The sequence below is a fragment of the Zonotrichia leucophrys genome, chromosome 29 (genome assembly GCF_028769735.1).
Source record: "Zonotrichia leucophrys gambelii isolate GWCS_2022_RI chromosome 29, RI_Zleu_2.0, whole genome shotgun sequence".
NCBI lineage: Eukaryota > Metazoa > Chordata > Aves > Passeriformes > Passerellidae > Zonotrichia > Zonotrichia leucophrys.
Genome location: NC_088198.1, coordinates 2,327,898 through 2,346,642, shown reverse-complemented (window position 1 = coordinate 2,346,642; position 18,745 = coordinate 2,327,898). Strand labels below are relative to the sequence as shown.

Sequence of the window (18,745 nt, the reverse complement as noted above, 5' to 3'; positions counted from 1 at the left end):
AAATATTGAGGGAAAAAAACTTGTTTTGAGGTAAAACTCCCGTATTTTACAGGAGTAAAAAAATCTCATTTTGTGGGAAAGACTCCCTCTTTTTAAGGGAAAAATCGTAATTTTAGGCTTTTAAATCAGTTTTTTCCGCTTGGAGACGGGAGCCAAAAGCTTTCCCAATCCACAGCAGGGATTTAAAAACCGCCGAGACGCGCGGGAGGTTTATTTAACTTTTTTATTTTGTATCTTTTACGCTACAATATAAAAATATTTTATATTTTTACTTGAAAGTCTCCAGAGGAGCTTGCGATTGCAACAAAATTACTGTTAAAGGCTTAGCGGAAATTAACAACAAAAAAATTGTATTTGGTGTTTTTATTCCCAATAAATTTGAGGCGGGGAGGGACCGAACCCCGCGGCGGCGCAAAATGGCGGCCGGCTGCCGGACTACAACTCCCATCGTGCTCCAACAGCGAGGAACTACACTTCCCGTCGTGCCTCGCGCAGCGGTGGGCGTGGCCTGAATGCTTCCCTATAAATAGGCCCCACCGGTGGGAGCGCGCCCCTCTCGGCCGCCGCCATCTTGGTGCCTTCCTCGGCCGCCGCCTCCATCCGCAGCCATCCGCCTCCATCCGCCGCCCCCCGCCCGCCGGGACTGAGCGGGGCCCCGTAGAACCGCCATGAGGGCCAAGGTGAGCGGCGGGGGGCGGCGCCGGGGCGGCCGATGGCGCCTCAGGAGCGGCCGGGCCTGCATGGAGGGCATGGGGAGGGCTGCGGCCTGGATGAGCCCCGGGGGCGGTGAAGGGAACCGGGGAACGGGAGGGGTCCCGGTGAGGGGCTGGGGGGGTCTAAGGGGGTGTCTTTGCTGGAGGGAATGTGAGGGGAAAGTGGGACAACTGGGAAGGAGAAGCCGATGTGGGACTGGGGGGAACTGGAGGCACTGGGGGAGCTGAACCACTTTGGGACTGGGAGTAGAGAGAGACAAACCAGTCTGGAACTGGGGCAGTGAGAGTTAAACCAGTCTGGAAGTGGGGTTACTGGGAGAGAGAAACCAGTCTGGGACTGGGTCACTGGGGAACCAAACTGGTGTGGGACTGAGGGAAATAAAGCAGTACAGAGCTGGGGACACTGGTGGGAACTGGGAACACTGGGAAAAGTAAACCAGTGTGGCACTGGGAGAGCCAAACCAGTGGGACTGGGAGCACTGGGGGAGGATTAGTGGGTACTGGGGGACACTGGGAGCACTGGTGGGCACTGGGGAGCAGTGGCTGCACTGGGAGTACTGGGGGGCACAGGTGGGCACTGGTTTTACAGGTGGGCACTGGTGGGTACTGGGAGCACTGATGGGTACTGGGATTACTGGGGGGCACTGGGAGTTCAGGTGTCACAGGTGGGCATTGGGGGGCACTGGGTACTGGTTATACTGGAGGGCACTGGGACTACTGGTGGGCACTGGTTACACTGGGGGATACTGGTTATATTGGTGGGTACTGGTTTGTACTGGCGGGTACTGGTTATACTGGGGGATACTGGTTATATTGGTGGGTACTGGTGGGCACTGGTTATACTGGGGGATACCGGTTATATTGGTGGGTACTGGTTTGTACTGGTGGGCAGTGGTTATACTGGGAGATACTGGTTATATTGGTGGGTACTGCTTTGTACTGGTGGGCACTGGTTATACTGGGAGATACTGGTTATATTGGTGGGCACTGGTTATACTGGGAGATACTGGTTATATTGGTGGGTACTGGTGGGCACTGGTTATACTGGGAGATACTGGTTATATTGGTGGGTACTGGTTATACTGGGAGATACTGGTTATATTGGTGGGCACTGGTTTGTACTGGTGGGCACTGGTTATACTGGGGGATACTGGTTATATTGGTGGGTACTGGTTTGTACTGGTGGGCACTGGTTTGTACTGGTGGCACTGGGGTCGCCGCCCTCTCTCACTCCCTCCCCTCTCTCTCTCCCCGCAGTGGCGCAAGAAGCGCATGCGCAGGTACGTGAGAGCCGCGGGCCCGCCCCGCCGCACCGGGGGCAGCTCCCGGTGCCCTCCCAGCCCCGGTGCCCCCCCCCCGGTTCCCTCCCGGTGCCCCCCCGGGGTGGTGACACCGCCCCCGCTCTGTCCCCAGGCTGAAGCGCAAGAGGAGGAAGATGAGGCAGAGGTCCAAGTAACGGCTCCCAGCGCGGGGATGCGCCCCGGTGCCCCCTCCCGGTGCCGGCCCGGTGCTGTCCCGGTGCCGCGGGGGGGCCCCGCCGGGCCGGGCCCGTTCTTCGCTTTGCGGCGGCCGCCGTGCCGTGAATAAAAGTTGTTGTTGCTTACACGGTGTGTGGGCTCTGTCGGTGACCGGGGGGGGGCGGGCTCGGAGTTTCTCCGGTAACCGGAGAGCAGCGTGGAGGTCCCGCCGGTAACGGGGCTGGGGATGGAACCGGGGATCCACCCGTAATGGGGCTGAGGGGGCTTCAAAGAACAAGACACGGTGAGAACCGGGGGTTTCTTCAGTGTGACCGCGGCGGCACCGGGAATCCTCCGGTAACGGGGCAGGGCGGTGAGACCGGGGGGAGAATTCCCCGGGAGCGGGATGAGCGCGGTGATTCCTCCGGTAACGGGAGCGGGGTGAGGAACCGCCCCGGTAACGGCGCCGTGAGCAGGGCCCGGACTCGCTCCGAGCCCTCCGGGTCCGGGAAGTTCCGGGATCCCCCACGCGGTAACGGCGCGACGGCGTCTCCCGCTGATGACGTCACGGCATTACGCATTTCCGGCGCGCCGCGCTCTCCCGGCTCTTTCCGGGCCGCCCCGGAAGCGGCACCGAGCGGGTCCCGCCCGCCGCCGGCACCGGCCGCGCGTTGGTGGCGCCGGAGGCCCCGCGGGGAGGCCGCGAGCCGGTGAGTGCCGGGCCGGGCCGGGGGAGGCCGCGCTCCGCCCTCCGCCAGGCCCCGCCGCTCCCGGTGCGCTCCGTGCCCGTCCCGCTGCGGCTCGCGGGGCTGTCACGGGACGCGCCGGGGTTTCCGCCGTGTTTCGGCGGTGCTGGCGGGCACCGGGGTTGCGGTGGGGGATCACCGGCCGTGCTGCCCCGGTACCGGCCCCGCCGCAGCCTCGGTGCCCCCCGGGATCCTCCCGTTCCTCCCTTCTGCCCTTCCCACCGGTACCGGGGGCACTCCCGGTCCTTCCCTCTCTCCCTCCCTTCCGTGCTCGCGGGGCCCCTCCCGGTCCGTCCCTCGGTGCCCGGGGCTGGGTGAATCCCCCTCTCCCCGCTTCCCGGGGTCCCTCCCGGTTCTTCCTTCATCCCCTCCTGCTCCTCATCCCCTCCCTCCCGGTGCCCCGGGGTGGGATTTGCCCCATTCCCCGTCCCGCCCTCCCTCAGTGTGATCTGGGGGTGGGACTCCCCCCATTCCCCGTCCCTCCCTCCCTCAGGTGACCCCTCCCGGTGCCCCGGGGTGGGTGGGGACCCTCTCGCCATCAGCACCGGGGTCACTCCCGGTCCCTCCCTCCCGGTACCCCGGGGTGGGACTTGTCCCGTTCCCTGTCCCCCATTCCTGGTCTGTCCTTCCTTCTGTGACCCTTTGGGGTGGGACTCCCCCCATTCCTTCCCTCCCTCACCCCATCCTCCCTTCTCTGGTGACCCCTCAGGGTGGGATTTACCCCATTCCCAGTCCCTCCCTCTCTCCTGGTGACCCCTCAAGCTGGGACTCCCCCCATTCCCTGTCCCTCTGGGGACCCCTCCCGGTACCCCAGGGTGGTTGGGGACCCTCTCCCCCTCAATACCGGGGTCACTCCCAGTCCCTCCCTCCTCTGGTGACCCCTCAGAGTGGGATTTACCCCATTCCCAGTCCCCCATTCCTGGTCTCTCCCTCCTTCATCCCATCCCTCCCTTCTCCGGTGACCCCTCAGGGTGGGATTTACCCCATTCCCAGTCCCTCCCTCTCTCCTGGTGACCCCTCAAGGTGGGACTCCCCCATTCTTGATGCCCCTCCTGCTCCCTACCCCATCCCTCCCTCCTCCAGTGACCCCTCAGAGTGGGATTTGCCCCATTCCCTGTCCCTCCCTCCTTCCCTCCTTCCCCCTGTCCCTCCATCTCTCCTGCTGACCCCTCAAGGTGGGCCTCCCCCCATTCCTGGTCCCTCTCTCCCTCCCTCCTCCAGTGACCCCTCTGGGTGCCCTGGGGTGGGATTTGCCCCATTCCTGGTCTCTCCCTCCTTCACCCCATCCCTCCTCCAGTGACCCCTCAGGGTGGGATTTACCCCATTCCCAGTCCCTCCCTCTCTCCTGCTGACCCCTCAGGCTGTGCCCCCCCATCCCTGACCATTCCCTCGCTGTCCGCAGCCCTCGCGGTGCCCGCGCCAGCCATGCCGGACCGGGACGGTTACCCCGCCAGCACCGGCGCCGGCCCCGGCGGCGTCAGCAGCGGCGACGAATCCTCGTCCGCCCTCCCCGACGACGACATCTGCCGCGATTTCCTGCGCAACGTCTGCAAGCGCGGCAAGCGCTGCCGCTTCCGGCACCCCGACATCTCCGAGGTCACCAACCTGGGCGTGCGCAAGAACGAGTTCATCTTCTGCCACGACTTCCAGAACAAGGAGTGCGTGCGCCTCAACTGCCGCTTCATCCACGGCACCAAGGAGGACGAGGATTGCTACAAGAAAACGGGCGAGCTGCCGCCGCGCCTGCGCCAGAAAGTGGCGGCCGGCTTGGGGCTGTCGCCGGCGGATCTGCCCAACAGCAAAGAGGAGGTGCCGATCTGCAGGGATTTCCTCAAAGGGGACTGCCAGCGCGGCGCCAAGTGTAAATTCCAGCATTTGCAGCGGGATTACGAGTACGAGGCGCGGGGCAGGGAGCAGGGCCGGCGCTACGAGCCCTTCGACGGCCTCTACGAGCCCGACGAGCCGGTGCTGAAGCGGCGGCGAGCCGAGGGGCTCTACGAGAGCTACGAGTACGGCTTCGCCAGCCCGCGCGCCGTGGAGTACCGGCTGCTGGAGGAGGAGAACGTGCTGCTCAGGAAACGCGTGGAGGACCTCAAGAAGCAGGTGAACAACCTGCTGGCCACCAACGAGGTGCTGCTGGAGCAGAACGCGCAGTTCCGCAACCAGGCCAAGGTGATGACGCTGAGCTCCACGGCCACGGCCAGCGAGCAGCCGCTGGCGCCCACGGTGACCAACTACAACCACAGCATCGCCCAGACTCACACCACGCTCAGCAGCCAGGCCCTGCAGCCCCGCCCGGTCACCCAGCAGGATTTGGTGGCGCCGGCGGGCGCTCAGGCGGCGCCTCCCGCCAACGGAGCCCCGTTGAACCCCGAGATCGCGCCGCTGTCGGCGGCGGCGGCGCTGGCGCAGACCATCGCGCAGGGCATGGCGCCGCCGCCCGTGTCCATGGCGCCCGTGGCCGTGTCGGTGGCGCCGGTGGCCGTGAGCATGGCGCAGCCGCTCGGCGGCATCACCATGAGCCACGCCACCACGCCCATGGTCACCTACCCCATCGCCTCGCAGAGCATGAGGATAACGGCCATGCCGCACTGACCCCGCCCCCGGGACCGGCGGGAGGCTGGCGGCGAACCCAGGGGTGGCGGGATGAGGATGGACGGACACACGGACGGACACACGGACAGTGTGGGATGTGCCACCCCCCCCATATCCCGGTGGGCGGACTGAGCACCGGGAGTGGGTGGTACCGGAGGTGGTACCGGGTGGTACCTGTAATGTTTTCGGCTATTAAAATAACAAAAAAAAAAAAAAGCCCAAAACCGCACGGGACGGGCTGTGCCGGTAGCGGCGGGGAGCGGGTGGGACACCGGAACGGGAAACCGGGACTGGAACCGGGAAACCGCGGTGGGGAAACCGGGACCGGGATGGGGCGCGCAGGGCCGTGATGTGGCCACGCCCCTCGTATAAACCACGCCCATCACATAGACCACGCCCACTTAGTAAATAAAGGCGTGGTCAATATACGCGAGCGCGGGGGGCGTGGCCAAGAGTTGGCGGCCGGTCCATGATTGACGCGTGAGGGAGTGGCCAGGGCGCGGCGCTCAGTGGGCGTGGCCAGCAGCTGGCAGGCGTCCAATGGGCGGTGCGTGCGTGTGTGTGTGGGAGGGGGGGCGCGTGTCCCGGGCCGCGCCGCTCAGCCAATCAGCGCCGCGTGCGTGCGCGGGGCGCGGCCGGGGCGGCGCCGCGGCGGGAGCGGAACGGGAGCGCGGAACGGGAGCGGAGCGGAGATGGAGCGGCGGAGCGGGCTCGGGCTGGCGGCTCTGGGCGCTCTGGGCCGGCGGCTGCTCTGGGCGCTGCCCGCTTACGCCGCGGGGCTGCTGGGGCTCGGTGCGGGCGCCGTGGTGCTCGCCCTGGCGCTCTACGCGGGCTGGCGGCGGCGGCGGCGCGCCCGGGAGCGCGGGATGCGCGCGGCCGAGCGCCTGCACCGTGAGGAAGAGGCGGCGGTGCGCGCCGCCGCCCGCGGGGAGCTGCCGGCCTGGGTAAGGTGCTCCCGAGCCATTACCGGTGCTGCGGCGCCGTTATCGCTCCCGGGGAAGCCCCGGCGGGATCCCCGCCCCGGGCACCGCCTTCCTCCCCTCCCCGCCGCTCTCTCGGTGGGAGTTTGGGAACCGCCCCCGGTGGGACCCCCGGGATTCCCGAGGCTCTCCCGGTTCTGCCGCGCCGCTGGAGTTCCCCGCACTTCCCGGGGTGGGGGGGTCCCGGTTCTCCGCTCCGCTGCGGGTCGCGCTTGGCGCACCGGGGGATCCCCGCGCACCCCCGGGAGCTCCCACGGCCGCCCCGGAGCTGTCCCGGCACGGGGGACCCCGCGGCACCGCACGGTCCCCGGTGGGACCCCCGCGCTGTGCCGCGCATCCCGCAACGCTCCCGTAGCCCCGGTCCCGGTCCCGCTTCTCTCTGCACCGCTCGGGACCCCCGGAACCCCCCGGGCATCCCCCGGTGCTGCTCCCCAGCCGCTCCTTGCGTTTCCCGGTGGGGCGGGGCCGCACCGGGACCCCCCGGGATCACCGGGACCCCCCCCCATCCCCATCCATCCCCCGGGGTTCGCCGCAGGGCGGGGTCCCCGCGCTCCGCTCCCCGGGGCAGCCCCGGTACCGCCCGGGCCTTCCGGCAGTGCCGTGACTCACCGGGCCCGGCGGGGGCCGCTTCCTGCCGCTGCCCGCGGGCTGGGAGGGGTCCGCACCCCCCCCCCCACCGCACCGGGACCCCCGTTTTGGGGAGGAGTTGGGGGTGACGGGAGCTTGGGGAAACTGAGGCACGGGCGGGAGGGGCCCGGTGGTTCCCGGTGCCCCCCCGGGCTCAGGGCCCCCCCCCGCTGTCCCCCCCAGGTCAGCTTCCCGGATGTGGAGCGGGCGGAATGGCTCAACAAGGTGAGGAGTCCGTGTGTCCGTGTGTCTGTGTGTCCGTGTGTCTGTGTGTCCGTGTGTCCGTGTGTCTGTCTGTCCGTGTGTCTGTGTGTCCGGGAGTCTGTGTGTCTGTCTGTCCGTGTGTCCGTGTGTCTGTGTGTCCGTGTGTCTGTCTGTCCGTGTGTCCGTGTGTCTGTGAGTCCGTGTGTCCGTGTGTCTGTCTGTCCGGGAGTCCGTGTGTCCGGCCCGCGCCCCGCCGCTCCCGCGTCCCTCCGTCCATCCCTCCCGCATCTCTCTGTCCCTCAATCCCTCCCTCCCTGCATCCTTCTGTCCATCCTTCTGTCCATCCCTCTGTCCATCCCTCCATCCCCAGTGTCCATCCCTCTGTCCATCCTTCCACTTCCTGTGTCCGTCTCCTTTCCCAGTGTCCATCCCCCGTGTCTGTGTGTCCATCTGTCCATCCCCCGTGTCTGTGTGTCCATCTGTCCATCCCCCGTGTCTGTCTGTCTGTGTCCATCTGTCCATGCCCCTTGTCTGTCCGTGGCCATGGCCCTGTGTCCATCTGTCCATGCCCCCCCCATGTCCATGCTCTATGTCTGTCTGTCCACGCCCAGTGTCCATGCTGGTGCCCATATCCGTGTGTCCATCCCCATGTCCATCTGTCCGGCAGGTCCTGGCGCAGGCCTGGCCGTTCCTGGGTCAGTATCTCCAGAAGCTCCTCACGGACTCGGTGGCCCCGTGTCTGTGTCTGTGTGTCCATCCCAGTGTCTGTGTGTCCATCCCCATGTCCATCTGTCCGTCTGTCCGCAGGTCCTGGCCCAGGCCTGCCATTCCTGGGCAGTATCTGGAGAAGCTCCTCTCGGACTCGGTGGCTCCATGTCCATCTGTCCAGCCCCATGTCTGTGTGTCCGTGTGTCCATCCCATGTCCATCTGTCCGTCTGTCCCTCAGGTCCTGGCGCAGGCCTGGCCGTTCCTGGGTCAGTATCTCCAGAAGCTCCTCACGGACTCGGTGGCTCCATGTCCATGTCCATCTGTCCAGCCCCATGTCTGTGTGTCCGTGTGTCCATGCCGGTGTCCATCCCCATGTCCATCTGTCCATCCCCATGTCCATCTGTCCGTGTGTCCGGCAGGTCCTGGCGCAGGCCTGGCCATTCCTGGGTCAGTATCTGGAGAAGCTCCTGCAGGACTCGGTGCCTCGTGTCTGTGTCTGTGTGTCTGTGTCCGTGTGTCCATCCCCATGTCCATCTGTCCGTCTGTCCCTCAGGTCCTTGCCCAGGCCTGGCCGTTCCTCGGTCAGTATCTCAAGAAACTCTTCACGGACTCAGTGGCTCTGTGTCCATGTGTCTGTGTCTGTGTGTCCATCCCCATGTCCATCTGTCCATCCCCATGTCCATCTGTCCGTGTGTCCGGCAGGTCCTGGCGCAGGCCTGGCCGTTCCTGGGTCAGTACCTCCAGAAGCTCCTCACGGACTCGGTGGCTCTGTGTCTGTGTCCGTGTGTCCATCCCAGTGTCCGTGTGTCCATGTCCATCTGTCCATCTGTCCATCTGTCCGTGTGTCCGGCAGGTGCTGGCGCAGGCCTGGCCGTTCCTGGGTCAGTATCTCCAGAAGCTCCTCACAGATTCGGTGGCCCCATGTCCGTGTCCATCTGTCCAGCCCCGTGTCTGTGTGTCCGTGTCTGTGTCCGTGTGTCCATCCTGGTGTCCATGTGTCCATGTCCATCTGTCCGTCTGTCCGTCTGTCCGTCTGTCCCTCAGGTCCTGGCGCAGGCCTGGCCGTTCCTGGGTCAGTACCTCCAGAAGCTCCTCACGGACTCGGTGGCCCCGTGTCTGTGTGTCCGTGTCTGTGTGTCTGTGTCTGTGTCTGTGTGTCCATCCCGGTGTCCGTGTGTCCATCCCCATGTCCATCTGTCCGTGTGTCCGGCAGGTCCTGGCGCAGGCCTGGCCGTTCCTGGGTCAGTACCTCCAGAAGCTCCTCACGGACTCGGTGGCCCCGGCCATCCGCGCCTCCAGCCCCCACCTGCAGAGCTTCACCTTCACCAGGGTGGACCTGGGACAGAAGGTGACGCTGGGGGGGGGCTCCCCGGGACCCCCCAAAATCTCCCCTAAAGCCCCCAGACCCCTGAGACCCCCCAAAATCTCCCCTAAAGCCCCCAGACCCCCCAAAATCTCCCCTAAAGCCCCCTGAGACCCCCGGGACCCCCCAAAATCTCCCCTAAAGCCCCCAGACCCCCAAAATCTCCCCTAAACCCAAGACCCCTGAGACCCCCCCAAAATCTCCCCTAAAGCCCCCAAGACCCCTGAGATCCCCCAAAATCTCCCCTAAAGCCCCCAGACCCCCGGACCCCCCAAAATCTCCCCTAAAGCCCCCTGAGACCCCTAAGACCCCCAAAATCACTCCCCTAAAGCCCCCAGACCCCCGGGACCCCCCAAAATCTCCCTAAAGCCCCTGAGACCCCCCAAAATCTCCCCTAAAGCCCCCTGGGACCCCCCAAAATCTCCCCTAAAGCCCCCAGACCCCTCCACACTTCGTTGTTGTTCCCTCAGGACCCCCCAAAATCCCCCTAAACCCCTCCCAGGACCCCCCTGGGACCCCCATAAATCCCCTCAAACCCTCCCAGCATCCCCTAAATTGTCCCAGAGCCCCAGGACCCCCTAAAGCCCCCCCAGACCCCCTCTAAACCCCCCCAAGACCCCTAAATACCCCTCAAACCCCCCCCCAAGACCCCTAAACTTCCTCCCAGGACCCCCCAGGACCCCCTAAATCCCCCTAAACCCCTCCCAGGACCACCCCACGACCCCCTAAATCCCCTCAAACCCCCCCTAAACCCCTGCAGAGCCCCCTAAGCCCCCTCAGACCCCCCCCAGGACCCCCAAAATCCCCTAAACCATCTCCCAGACCCCCTAAACCACCCAGACCCCCCCTAAATCCCACCAGACCCTCCCAGACCCCCTAAACCCCAGGACCCCCTAAATCCCCTATAACCCCTCCTAGGACCCCCAGGACCCCATAAAATCCCCCCTTAAGACCCCCAGGAACCCCTAAACACCCCCAGACCCCCTCTAATCCTCCCCAGGACCCCCTAAATCCCCTGAACCCCCCCCATAAAATGCCGAGACCCCTCCCCAAAAATCCCAAATCCCCCCCACCCAACAGCCCCTCCGTGTGCTGGGGGTCCAAGCCCACCCCGGAACCCACAAGAAGCAAATCCTGCTGGACCTCAACATCAGGTGAGCGACTTTGGGGAGGGGGTGGGGGGTCCCCAAAATGAGGAGGGGTCCGGGGGGGTGGTGCTGACGCCCCCCACCCCAATTTGCACCCCCCCAGTTACGTGGGTGACGTCCAGATCGATGTGGAGGTGAAGAAATTCTTCTGCAAGGCGGGGGTGAAGGGGATGCAGGTGAGGATTTTTTGGGGGGGATTTTGGGGGGGTTTTGGGTTTTGAGGAGGGGTCTCCACTCATTGTGACCCCCTCCCCAGCTCCATGGGGTGCTCAGGATCATCCTGGAGCCGCTGCTGGGGGATGTGCCCATCGTGGGGGCGCTCAGCATGTTCTTCATCCGCCGCCCGGTGAGTCTGCAACGGGACCCCCGCCCCAAAATAAGGGATGGGAATGGGAACCCCCCCCCAGGGCATGGCAGGGGTGGACCCCAACCCAAAATAAAGATCCAGAACCCCTCCCCAATACACATTGGGGACCCCCACCCCAAAATAAGGGATGGGAACCCCCCCAGGACATGGAACAGCCCCCCAGGGCATGGCAGGGGTGGACCCCACCCCAAAATAAAGGACCAGAACCCCCCAGGACATGGCAGGAGTGGACCCCAACCCAAAATAAAGGTCCAGAATCCCTCCTCAATACAAACTGGGGACCCATCCCCAAAAAAAGGACCCCAGACCCCTCTAGGACACACTGGGGGTGGACCCCACCCCAAAAAAAGGAAGTGGGAACCTCCCCAGGGCATGGCAGGGGTGGACCCCAACCCAAAATAAAGAATCCCAGAATCCCTCCCCAATACACATTGGGGACCCACCCCCAAAAGAAGGACCCCAGACCCCTCAGGACACAGCGAGGGTGGACCCCACCCCCCAAAAAAAAGGGATCAGAATCCCCCCAGGACACACAGGGATGTCCCCCAACCCAAAAAAAGGACCCCAGACCCCTCTAGGACACACTGGGGGTGAACCCCCACCCCAGAAGAAAGGGAATGGGAACCCCCCCAGGACATGGCAGGGGTGGACCCCAACCCAAAAAAGGGACCAGAATCCCCTCAGGGCATGGCAGGGGTGGACCCCAACCCAAAATAAGGATCCAGAACCCCTCCCCAATACACATTGGGGACCCACCCCCAAAAAAAGGACCCCAGACCCCCCCCAAGATACAGCGGGGGTGGACCCCAACCCAAAAAAAGGGATCAGAATCCCCCCAATACACACTGGGGATATCCCCCCCGAAAAAAGGACCCCAGACCCTTTCAGGACACAGCGGGGACCCCCACCCCCCAAAACAAAGGATCAGAATCCCCCCAGGACACACAGGGATGTCCCCCAACCCAAAATAAAGACCCCAGACCCCTCTAGGACACACTGGGGGTGAATACCACCCCAAAAAAAGGGATGGGAACCCCCCCAGGACATGGCATGGGTGGACCCCAACCCAAAATAAAGGTCCAGAATCCCTCCCCATTACACATTGGGGACCCCCACCCCAAAAAAAGGGATGGGAACCCCCCCCAGGACATGGAACCCCCCCCCCAAGGCATGGCAGGGGTGGACCCCAACCCAAAATAAAGGTCCAGAACCCCTCCCCAATACAAATTGGGAACCCATCCCCAAAAAAAGGACCCCAAGACCCTTTCAGGACACAGCAGGGACCCCCACCCCCCAAAACAAAGGGATCAGAATCCCCCCCAGGACACACAGGGATGTCCCCCAACCCAAAAAAAGGACCCCAGACCCCTCTAGGACACACTGGGGGTGGACCCCCACCCCAAAAAAAGGGAATGGGAACCCCCCCAGGGCATGGCAGGGGTGGACCCCAACCCAAATAAGGGACCAGAACCCCCCCAGGACACCCTGAGGATTCTCCCCCACCCCAAAACAAAGGTCCAGAACCCCTCCCCAATTCACATTGGGGACCCACCCCCAAAAAAGAACCCCAGACCCCCCCCTTTCTTACCCCCCCCCCATTGCAGACGCTGGACATCAACTGGACAGGAATGACCAACCTGCTGGACATCCCGGGGCTCAGGTGAGACCCCCCCCTGTTTTTGGGGACCCCCCCCTGACCGTGTGCCCCCAGCCATGGGGAATGGGGGGAGAAAAGGGGGTAAAAATGGGAGAAAAAGGGGGGAAATGGGGGTAAAAAAGGGGGGAAATGGGGGAGAAAAAAGGGAGGAGAAATGGGGGAAAATGGGGGGAAAAGGGGTGAAAGAGGAAAATAAGGGGGAAATGGGGGAAAGGAGGAGAAAAAAATTGAAGGAAAAGGGGAGAAAGGAGAAAAAAGGGAGAGAAAGGAGGAGAAAAAAGGGAGAGAAAGGAGGAGAAAAAAGGGAAGAAAGGAGGAGGAAAAGGGAGAGAAAGGAGGAGAAAAAAAGGGAGAAAATAGGAGAAAAAAGGGAAGAAAGGAGGAGAAAAAAAGGGGAGAAAGGAGGAGGAAAAGGGAAGAAAGGAGGAGAAAAAGAGAGAAAAGAGGAGAAAAAAAGGGAGAAAATAGGAGAAAAAGGGAGAGAAAGGAGGAGAAAAAAAGGGAGAAAGGAGGAGAAAAAAGGGAGGAAAGGAGGAGAAAAAAAGGGAAGAAAGGAGAAAAAAGGAAAGAAAGGAGGAGAAAAAAGGAGAGAAAGGAGGAGAAAAAAGGGAAGAAAGGAGGAGAAAAAAGGGAAGAAAGGAGGAGAAAAAGGGAAGAAAGGAGGAGAAAAAAAGAGAAAAGAGGAGGAAAAAAGGGAGAAAATAGGAGAAAAAGGGAGAGAAAGGAGGAGAAAAAAAGGGGAGAAAGGAGAAGAAAGGAGGAGAAAAAAGGGAAAAAAGGAGGGCCCTCCACGACCATGTGCCCCCCATTTTTGGGGACCCCCCCTGACCGTGTTCCCCCCATTTTTGGGGACCCCCCCGTGACCTTATTTCCCCCATTTTTGGGCCCCCCCCGACCGTATTTCCCCATTTTTGGAGACCCCCCCCCCACCGTATTTCCCCCATTTTTGGGGACCCCCCCCCTGACCGTATTCCCCCATTTTTGGGGACCCCCCCGACCGTATTTCCCCCCATTTTTGGGCCCCCCCAGCTCCATGTCGGACTCGATGATCATGGACAGCATCGCCTCCTACCTGGTGCTGCCCAACCGGCTCCTGGTGCCGCTGCTGCCCGACCTGCCCGAGGCTGCGCGGCTGCGCTGGCCCCTGCCCCGGGTGAGGGCTGCGGGGCCCGGGGGGGGTCGTGGCACCCCCGTGCTCCTTTTCCTCCCTCCGGCTGGGGGTCCCTGCTCACTCCCAGTGTCCCCTCGGTGTCCCCATTGTCCCCAGGGCGTGGTGCGGGTGTCCCCAATGTCCCCATTGTCCCCAATGTCCCCTCAGTGTCCCCATTGTCCCCTCACTGTCCCCAATGTCCCCATTGTCCCCAATTGTCCCCTCACTGTTCCCAATGTCCCCAGGGCGTGGTTCGGGTGTCCCTGGTGTCCCCAATGTCCCCAATGTCCCCTCTGTGTCCCCAGGGCGTGGTTCGGGTGTGCCTGCTGTCCCCAATGTCCCCTCACTGTCCCCAATGTCCCCAGGGCGTGGTCCGGGTGTCCCTGGTGTCTCCATTGTCCCCATTGTCCCCATTGTCCCCATTGGCTCCAATGTCCCCATTGTCCCCAATGTCCCCAGGGCGTGGTGCGGGTGTCCCTGGTGTCCCCATTGTCCCCATTGTCCCCAATGTCCCCTCACTGTCCCCATTGTCCCCATTGTCCCCTCACTGTCCCCAATGTCCCCAGGGCGTGGTGCGGGTGTCCCTGGTGTCCCCAATGTCCCCTCAGTGTCCCCATTGTCCCCAATGTCCCCAGGGCGTGGTGCGGGTGTCCCTGGTGGCTGTGTGTCCCCATGGTGTCCCTGGTGTCCCCAATGTCCCCTCACTGTCCCCGATGTCCCCAGGGCGTGGTGCGGGTGTCCCTGCTGTCCCCATTGTCCCCAATGTCCCCTCACTGTCCCCATTGTCCCCAGGGCGTGGTGCGGGTGTCCCTGGTGACTCTGTGTCCCCATGGTGACCCTGCTGTCCCCATTGTCCCCAGGGCGTGGTGCGGGTGTCCCTGGTGTCCCCACTGTCCCCAATGTCCCCTCAGTGTCCCCATTGTCCCCAATGTCCCCAATGTCCCCAGGGCGTGGTGCAGGTGTCCCCAATGTCCCCATTGTCCCCATTGTCCCCAATGTCCCCATTGTCCCCAGGGCGTGGTGCGGGTGTCCCTGGTTGCTGTGTGTCCCCATGGTGTCCCCACTGTCCCCAATGTCCCCAGGGCGTGGTGCGGGTGTCCCTGGTGTCCCCAATGTCCCCTCACTGTCCCCAGGGCGTGGTGTGGGTGTCCCTGCTGTCCCCATTGTCCCCAATGTCCCCTCAGAAGTCCCCACTGTCCCTGATGTCCCCAGGGCGTGGTGCGGGTGTCCCCTCAGTGTCCCCATTGTCCCTTCACTGTCCCCAATGTCCCCAGGGTGTGGTGCGGGTGTCCCCTCAGTGTCCCCATTGTCCCCAATGTCCCCATTGTCCCCAATGTCCCCTCACTGTCCCCAGGGCGTGGTGCGGGTGTCCCTGGTGACGCTGTGTCCCCATGGTGTCCCTGGTGTCCCCAATGTCCCCATTGTCCCCTCACTGTCCCCAGGGCGTGGTGCGGGTGTCCTTGGTGTCCCCAGTGTCCCCTCACTGTCCCCAATGTCCCCTCACTGTCCCCATTGTCCCCATTGTCCCCAGGGCGTGGTGCGGGTGTCCCTGGTGTCCCCAATGTCCCCTCAGTGTCCCCATTGTCCCCTCACTGTCCCCAGGGTGTGGTGCAGGTGTCCCTGGTGGCTCTGTGTCCCCATGGTGACCCTGCTGTCCCCGATGTCCCCAGGGTGTGGTGCAGGTGTCCCTGATGGCTCTGTGTCCCAAATGTCCCCTCGCTGTCCCCAGGGCGTAGTGCGGGTGTCCCTGGTGGCTGTGTGTCCCGATGGTGACCCTGGTGTCCCCATTGTCCCCAACGTCCCCTCACTGTCCCCAGTGTCCCCATTGTCCCCAGGGCGTGGTGCGGGTGACCCTGTTGTCCCCACTGTCCCCAATGTCCCCTCGCTGTCCCCAGGGCGTGGTGCGGGTGTCCCTGGTTGCTGTGTGTCCCCATGGTGTCCCCATTGTCCCCAATGTCCCCTCACTGTCCCCAATGTCCCCAGGGCGTGGTGCGGGTGTCCCTGGTGTCCCCATTGTCCCCACTGTCCCCAATGTCCCCTCGCTGTCCCCAGGGCGTGGTTCGGGTGTCCCTGGTTGCTGTGTGTCCCCAATGTCCCCTCGCTGTCCCCAGGGCGTGGTTCGGGTGTCCCTGGTGGCCGCGCGCGCGCTCCGCTCCAAGGATCGCTTCCTGGGCGGGCTCGTCCAGGGCCGCTCGGACCCGTACGCGCTGCTCAGGGTGGGGACACAGGCGGCCACCAGCAGGGTCATCGGGGACAGCCTGGACCCCGTGTGGGACGAGATGTACGAGGTGAGACGGGATGGACAGATGGACAGAGGGACAGGGGGACACAGGGAGGGACGGGGGGCAGGGGGACACAGGGAGGGACAGGGGGACACAGGGAGGGACAGAGGGACAGACAGACAGAGGGACAGACGGACACAGGGATGGACAGACAGGGGGACACAGGGAGGGACAGAGGGACAGGGGGACACAGGGAGGGACAGACTGACAGCGGGACACAGGGAGGGACACCAGCAGGGTGATCGGGGACAGCCTGGATCCTGTGTGGGACAAGATGTACAAGGCGAGCATGGACAGACGGACACAGGGATGGACAGAGGGACACAGGGATGGACATAGGCGGCGACCAGCAGGGTGATCGGGACAGCCTGGACCCTGTGTGGGACGAGATGTACGAGGTGAGACGGACAGACGGACACGGGGATGGACAGAGGGACAGGGGACACAGGGATGGACAGACAGACGGGGGGACACAGGGAGGGACAGGGGGAAACAGGGAGGGACAGACAGACGGGGGGACACAGGGAGGGACAGACAGACGGACACGGGGATGGACAGAGGGACACAGGGAGGGACACAGGGACGGACACAGGCAGCGACCAGCAGGGTGATCGGGGACAGCCTGGACCCTGTGTGGGACGAGATGTACGAGGTGAGACGGACAGACGGACACGGGGATGGACAGACAGACAGAGGGATGGATGGATGGATGGATGGATGGACGGACGGACGGACGGACGGACGGACGGATGGATGATGGATGGATGGACGGACGGACGGACGGACGGACGGATGGATGGATGGATGGATGGATGGATGCATGGATGGATGGATGGATGGATGGATGGATGGATGGATGGATGGATGGATGGATGGATGATGGATGGATGGATGGATGGATGGATGGATGGATGGATGGACGGACGGACGGATGGATGGATGATGGATGGATGATGGATGGATGGATGGACGGATGGATGGATGGATGGATGATGGATGGATGGATGGATGGATGGATGGATGGATGGATGGATGGATGGATGGATGGACGGACGGATGGATGGATGGATGGGTGGATGGACGGACAGTGGAGATGGAGGGATGGACAGAGGGACAGAAGGATGGCCACCAGAGATGGACAGAGAGACAGAGAGGATGGACACAGAGGGATGGACAGTGGGGATGGAGGGACGGACAGAGAGATGGATGGTGGGGATGGACAGAGGGACAGACAGGGATGGACAGAGGGATGCAGGGATGGACAGAGGGACAGGAATGGACAGAGGGACAGAGGGATGGACAGAGGGACAGAGGGATGGACAGAGGGATGCAGGGATGGACAAAGGGACAGAGAAATGGACACCGGCCATGGAGGGATGGACCAAGAGGGATGGACAGTGGGGATGGAGGCATGGACGGTGAGGATGGACAGAGGGACAGGGATGGACAGAGGGACAGGGATGGACAGAGGGACAGGGATGGACAGAGGGACAGGGATGGACAGAGGGACAGGAATGGACAAAGGGACAGAGAAATGGACACCGGCCATGGAGGGATGGACCGAGTGACGGGCAGAGGGATGGACAGTGGGGATGGAGGGATGGACGGTGAGGATGGACAGAGGGACAGGGATGGACAGAGGGACAGGAATGGACAGAGGGACAGGGATGGACAGAGGGACAGAGGGATGGACAGGGATGGACAGAGGGACAGGGATGGACAGAGGGACAGGGATGGACAAAGGGACAGAGAAATGGACACCGGCCATGGAGGGATGGACCAAGACGGATGGACAGAGGGATGGACAGTGGGGATGGAGGCACGGACGGTGAGGATGGACAGAGGGACAGGGATGGACAGAGGGACAGAAGGATGGACACCAGAGATGGACAGAGAGACAGAGGGGATGGACACAGAGGGATGGACAGTGGGGATGTGGGGATGGACAGAGGGACAGACAGGGATGGACAGAGGGACAGAGGGGATGGACAGAGGGATGCAGGGATGGACAAAGGGACAGAGAAATGGACACCGGCCATGGAGGGATGGACAGTGGGGATGGAGGCATGGACGGTGAGGACGGACAGAGGGACAGGGATGGACAGAGGGATGGACAGAGGGACAGGGATGGACAGAGGGACAGGGATGGACAGAGGGACAGAGGGATGGATGGAGGGACAGGGACGGACAGAGGGACAGGGACGGACAGAGGGACAAGGATGGACAGAGGGATGCAGGGATGGACAGAGGGACAGAGGGATGGACAGAGGGACAGGGATGGACAGAGGGACAGGGACGGACAGAGGGACGGACACGGGGACCCCCAGAGGGGATTTTGGGGACCTGGGGGGCAGCCGGGACCCCCAATCCTCGCCGTCCCCCCAGTTCATGGTGCACGAGGTGCCGGGGCAGGAGCTGGAGGTGGAGCTCTACGACAAAGACCCCGACAAGGACGATCTGCTGGGCAGGTGAGCCTGGGGGGCACCCCCAAATCTGGGGAGGGGTCTCCAACCCCATTCCCAAATCCCCAAATTCCCAAAAATCCACAAATCCCAAAATTCCCAAATTCCCCAAATTCCCAAGTCCGCAAAAATTCCAAAACCCCCAAATCCCCAAATAACTCCCAAATTCCCAAATCCCAAAATTCCCCAGTCTCCAAATCCCCAAACTCCTAAATCTCCAAATTCCCAAATCCCCAAATCCCCAAATTCCCAAGTCCGCAAAAATTCCAAAACCCCCAAATCCCC

The 18,745-nt window shown here is 63.0% G+C and overlaps 2 protein-coding genes and 1 long non-coding RNA gene across 3 annotated transcripts in view; all 3 read left to right on the top strand.

Annotated features, from left to right (window-relative positions):
• Positions 1–546: 546 nt before the first annotated feature.
• On the top strand, positions 547–2,316 carry LOC135459201 (uncharacterized). The gene is made up of 3 exons (XR_010442985.1): positions 547–680; positions 1,971–1,993; positions 2,127–2,316. It is a non-coding gene; the product is annotated as an uncharacterized LOC135459201 (long non-coding RNA).
• A 462-nt stretch (positions 2,317–2,778) lies between these two features.
• On the top strand, positions 2,779–5,735 carry ZC3H10 (zinc finger CCCH-type containing 10). Its single transcript, XM_064734862.1, has 2 exons — positions 2,779–2,880; positions 4,319–5,735. The coding sequence occupies exon 2, from the start codon at positions 4,342–4,344 to the stop codon at positions 5,509–5,511; it is 1,170 nt and encodes a 389-aa protein (XP_064590932.1). The 5' UTR covers positions 2,779–2,880; positions 4,319–4,341; the 3' UTR covers positions 5,512–5,735.
• A 413-nt stretch (positions 5,736–6,148) lies between these two features.
• Positions 6,149–18,745, top strand: part of ESYT1 (extended synaptotagmin 1) — a 25,177-nt gene continuing 12,580 nt past the window's right edge. Inside the window, exons 1-10 of the mRNA XM_064734659.1 lie at positions 6,149–6,455; positions 7,302–7,343; positions 9,245–9,379; positions 10,475–10,548; positions 10,646–10,718; positions 10,799–10,888; positions 12,514–12,569; positions 13,596–13,719; positions 15,828–16,004; positions 18,384–18,462. Coding sequence (XP_064590729.1) covers positions 6,204–6,455; positions 7,302–7,343; positions 9,245–9,379; positions 10,475–10,548; positions 10,646–10,718; positions 10,799–10,888; positions 12,514–12,569; positions 13,596–13,719; positions 15,828–16,004; positions 18,384–18,462 — 1,102 coding nt within the window. The 5' untranslated portion in view covers positions 6,149–6,203. The remainder of the gene's footprint in view (positions 6,456–7,301; positions 7,344–9,244; positions 9,380–10,474; positions 10,549–10,645; positions 10,719–10,798; positions 10,889–12,513; positions 12,570–13,595; positions 13,720–15,827; positions 16,005–18,383; positions 18,463–18,745) is intronic.

What these genes read in the sequence shown, in the direction of transcription:
- ZC3H10 (XM_064734862.1), top strand. Translation starts at nt 4,342, where the DNA reads ATGCCGGACCGGGACGGTTACCCCGCCAGCACCGGCGCCGGCCCCGGC.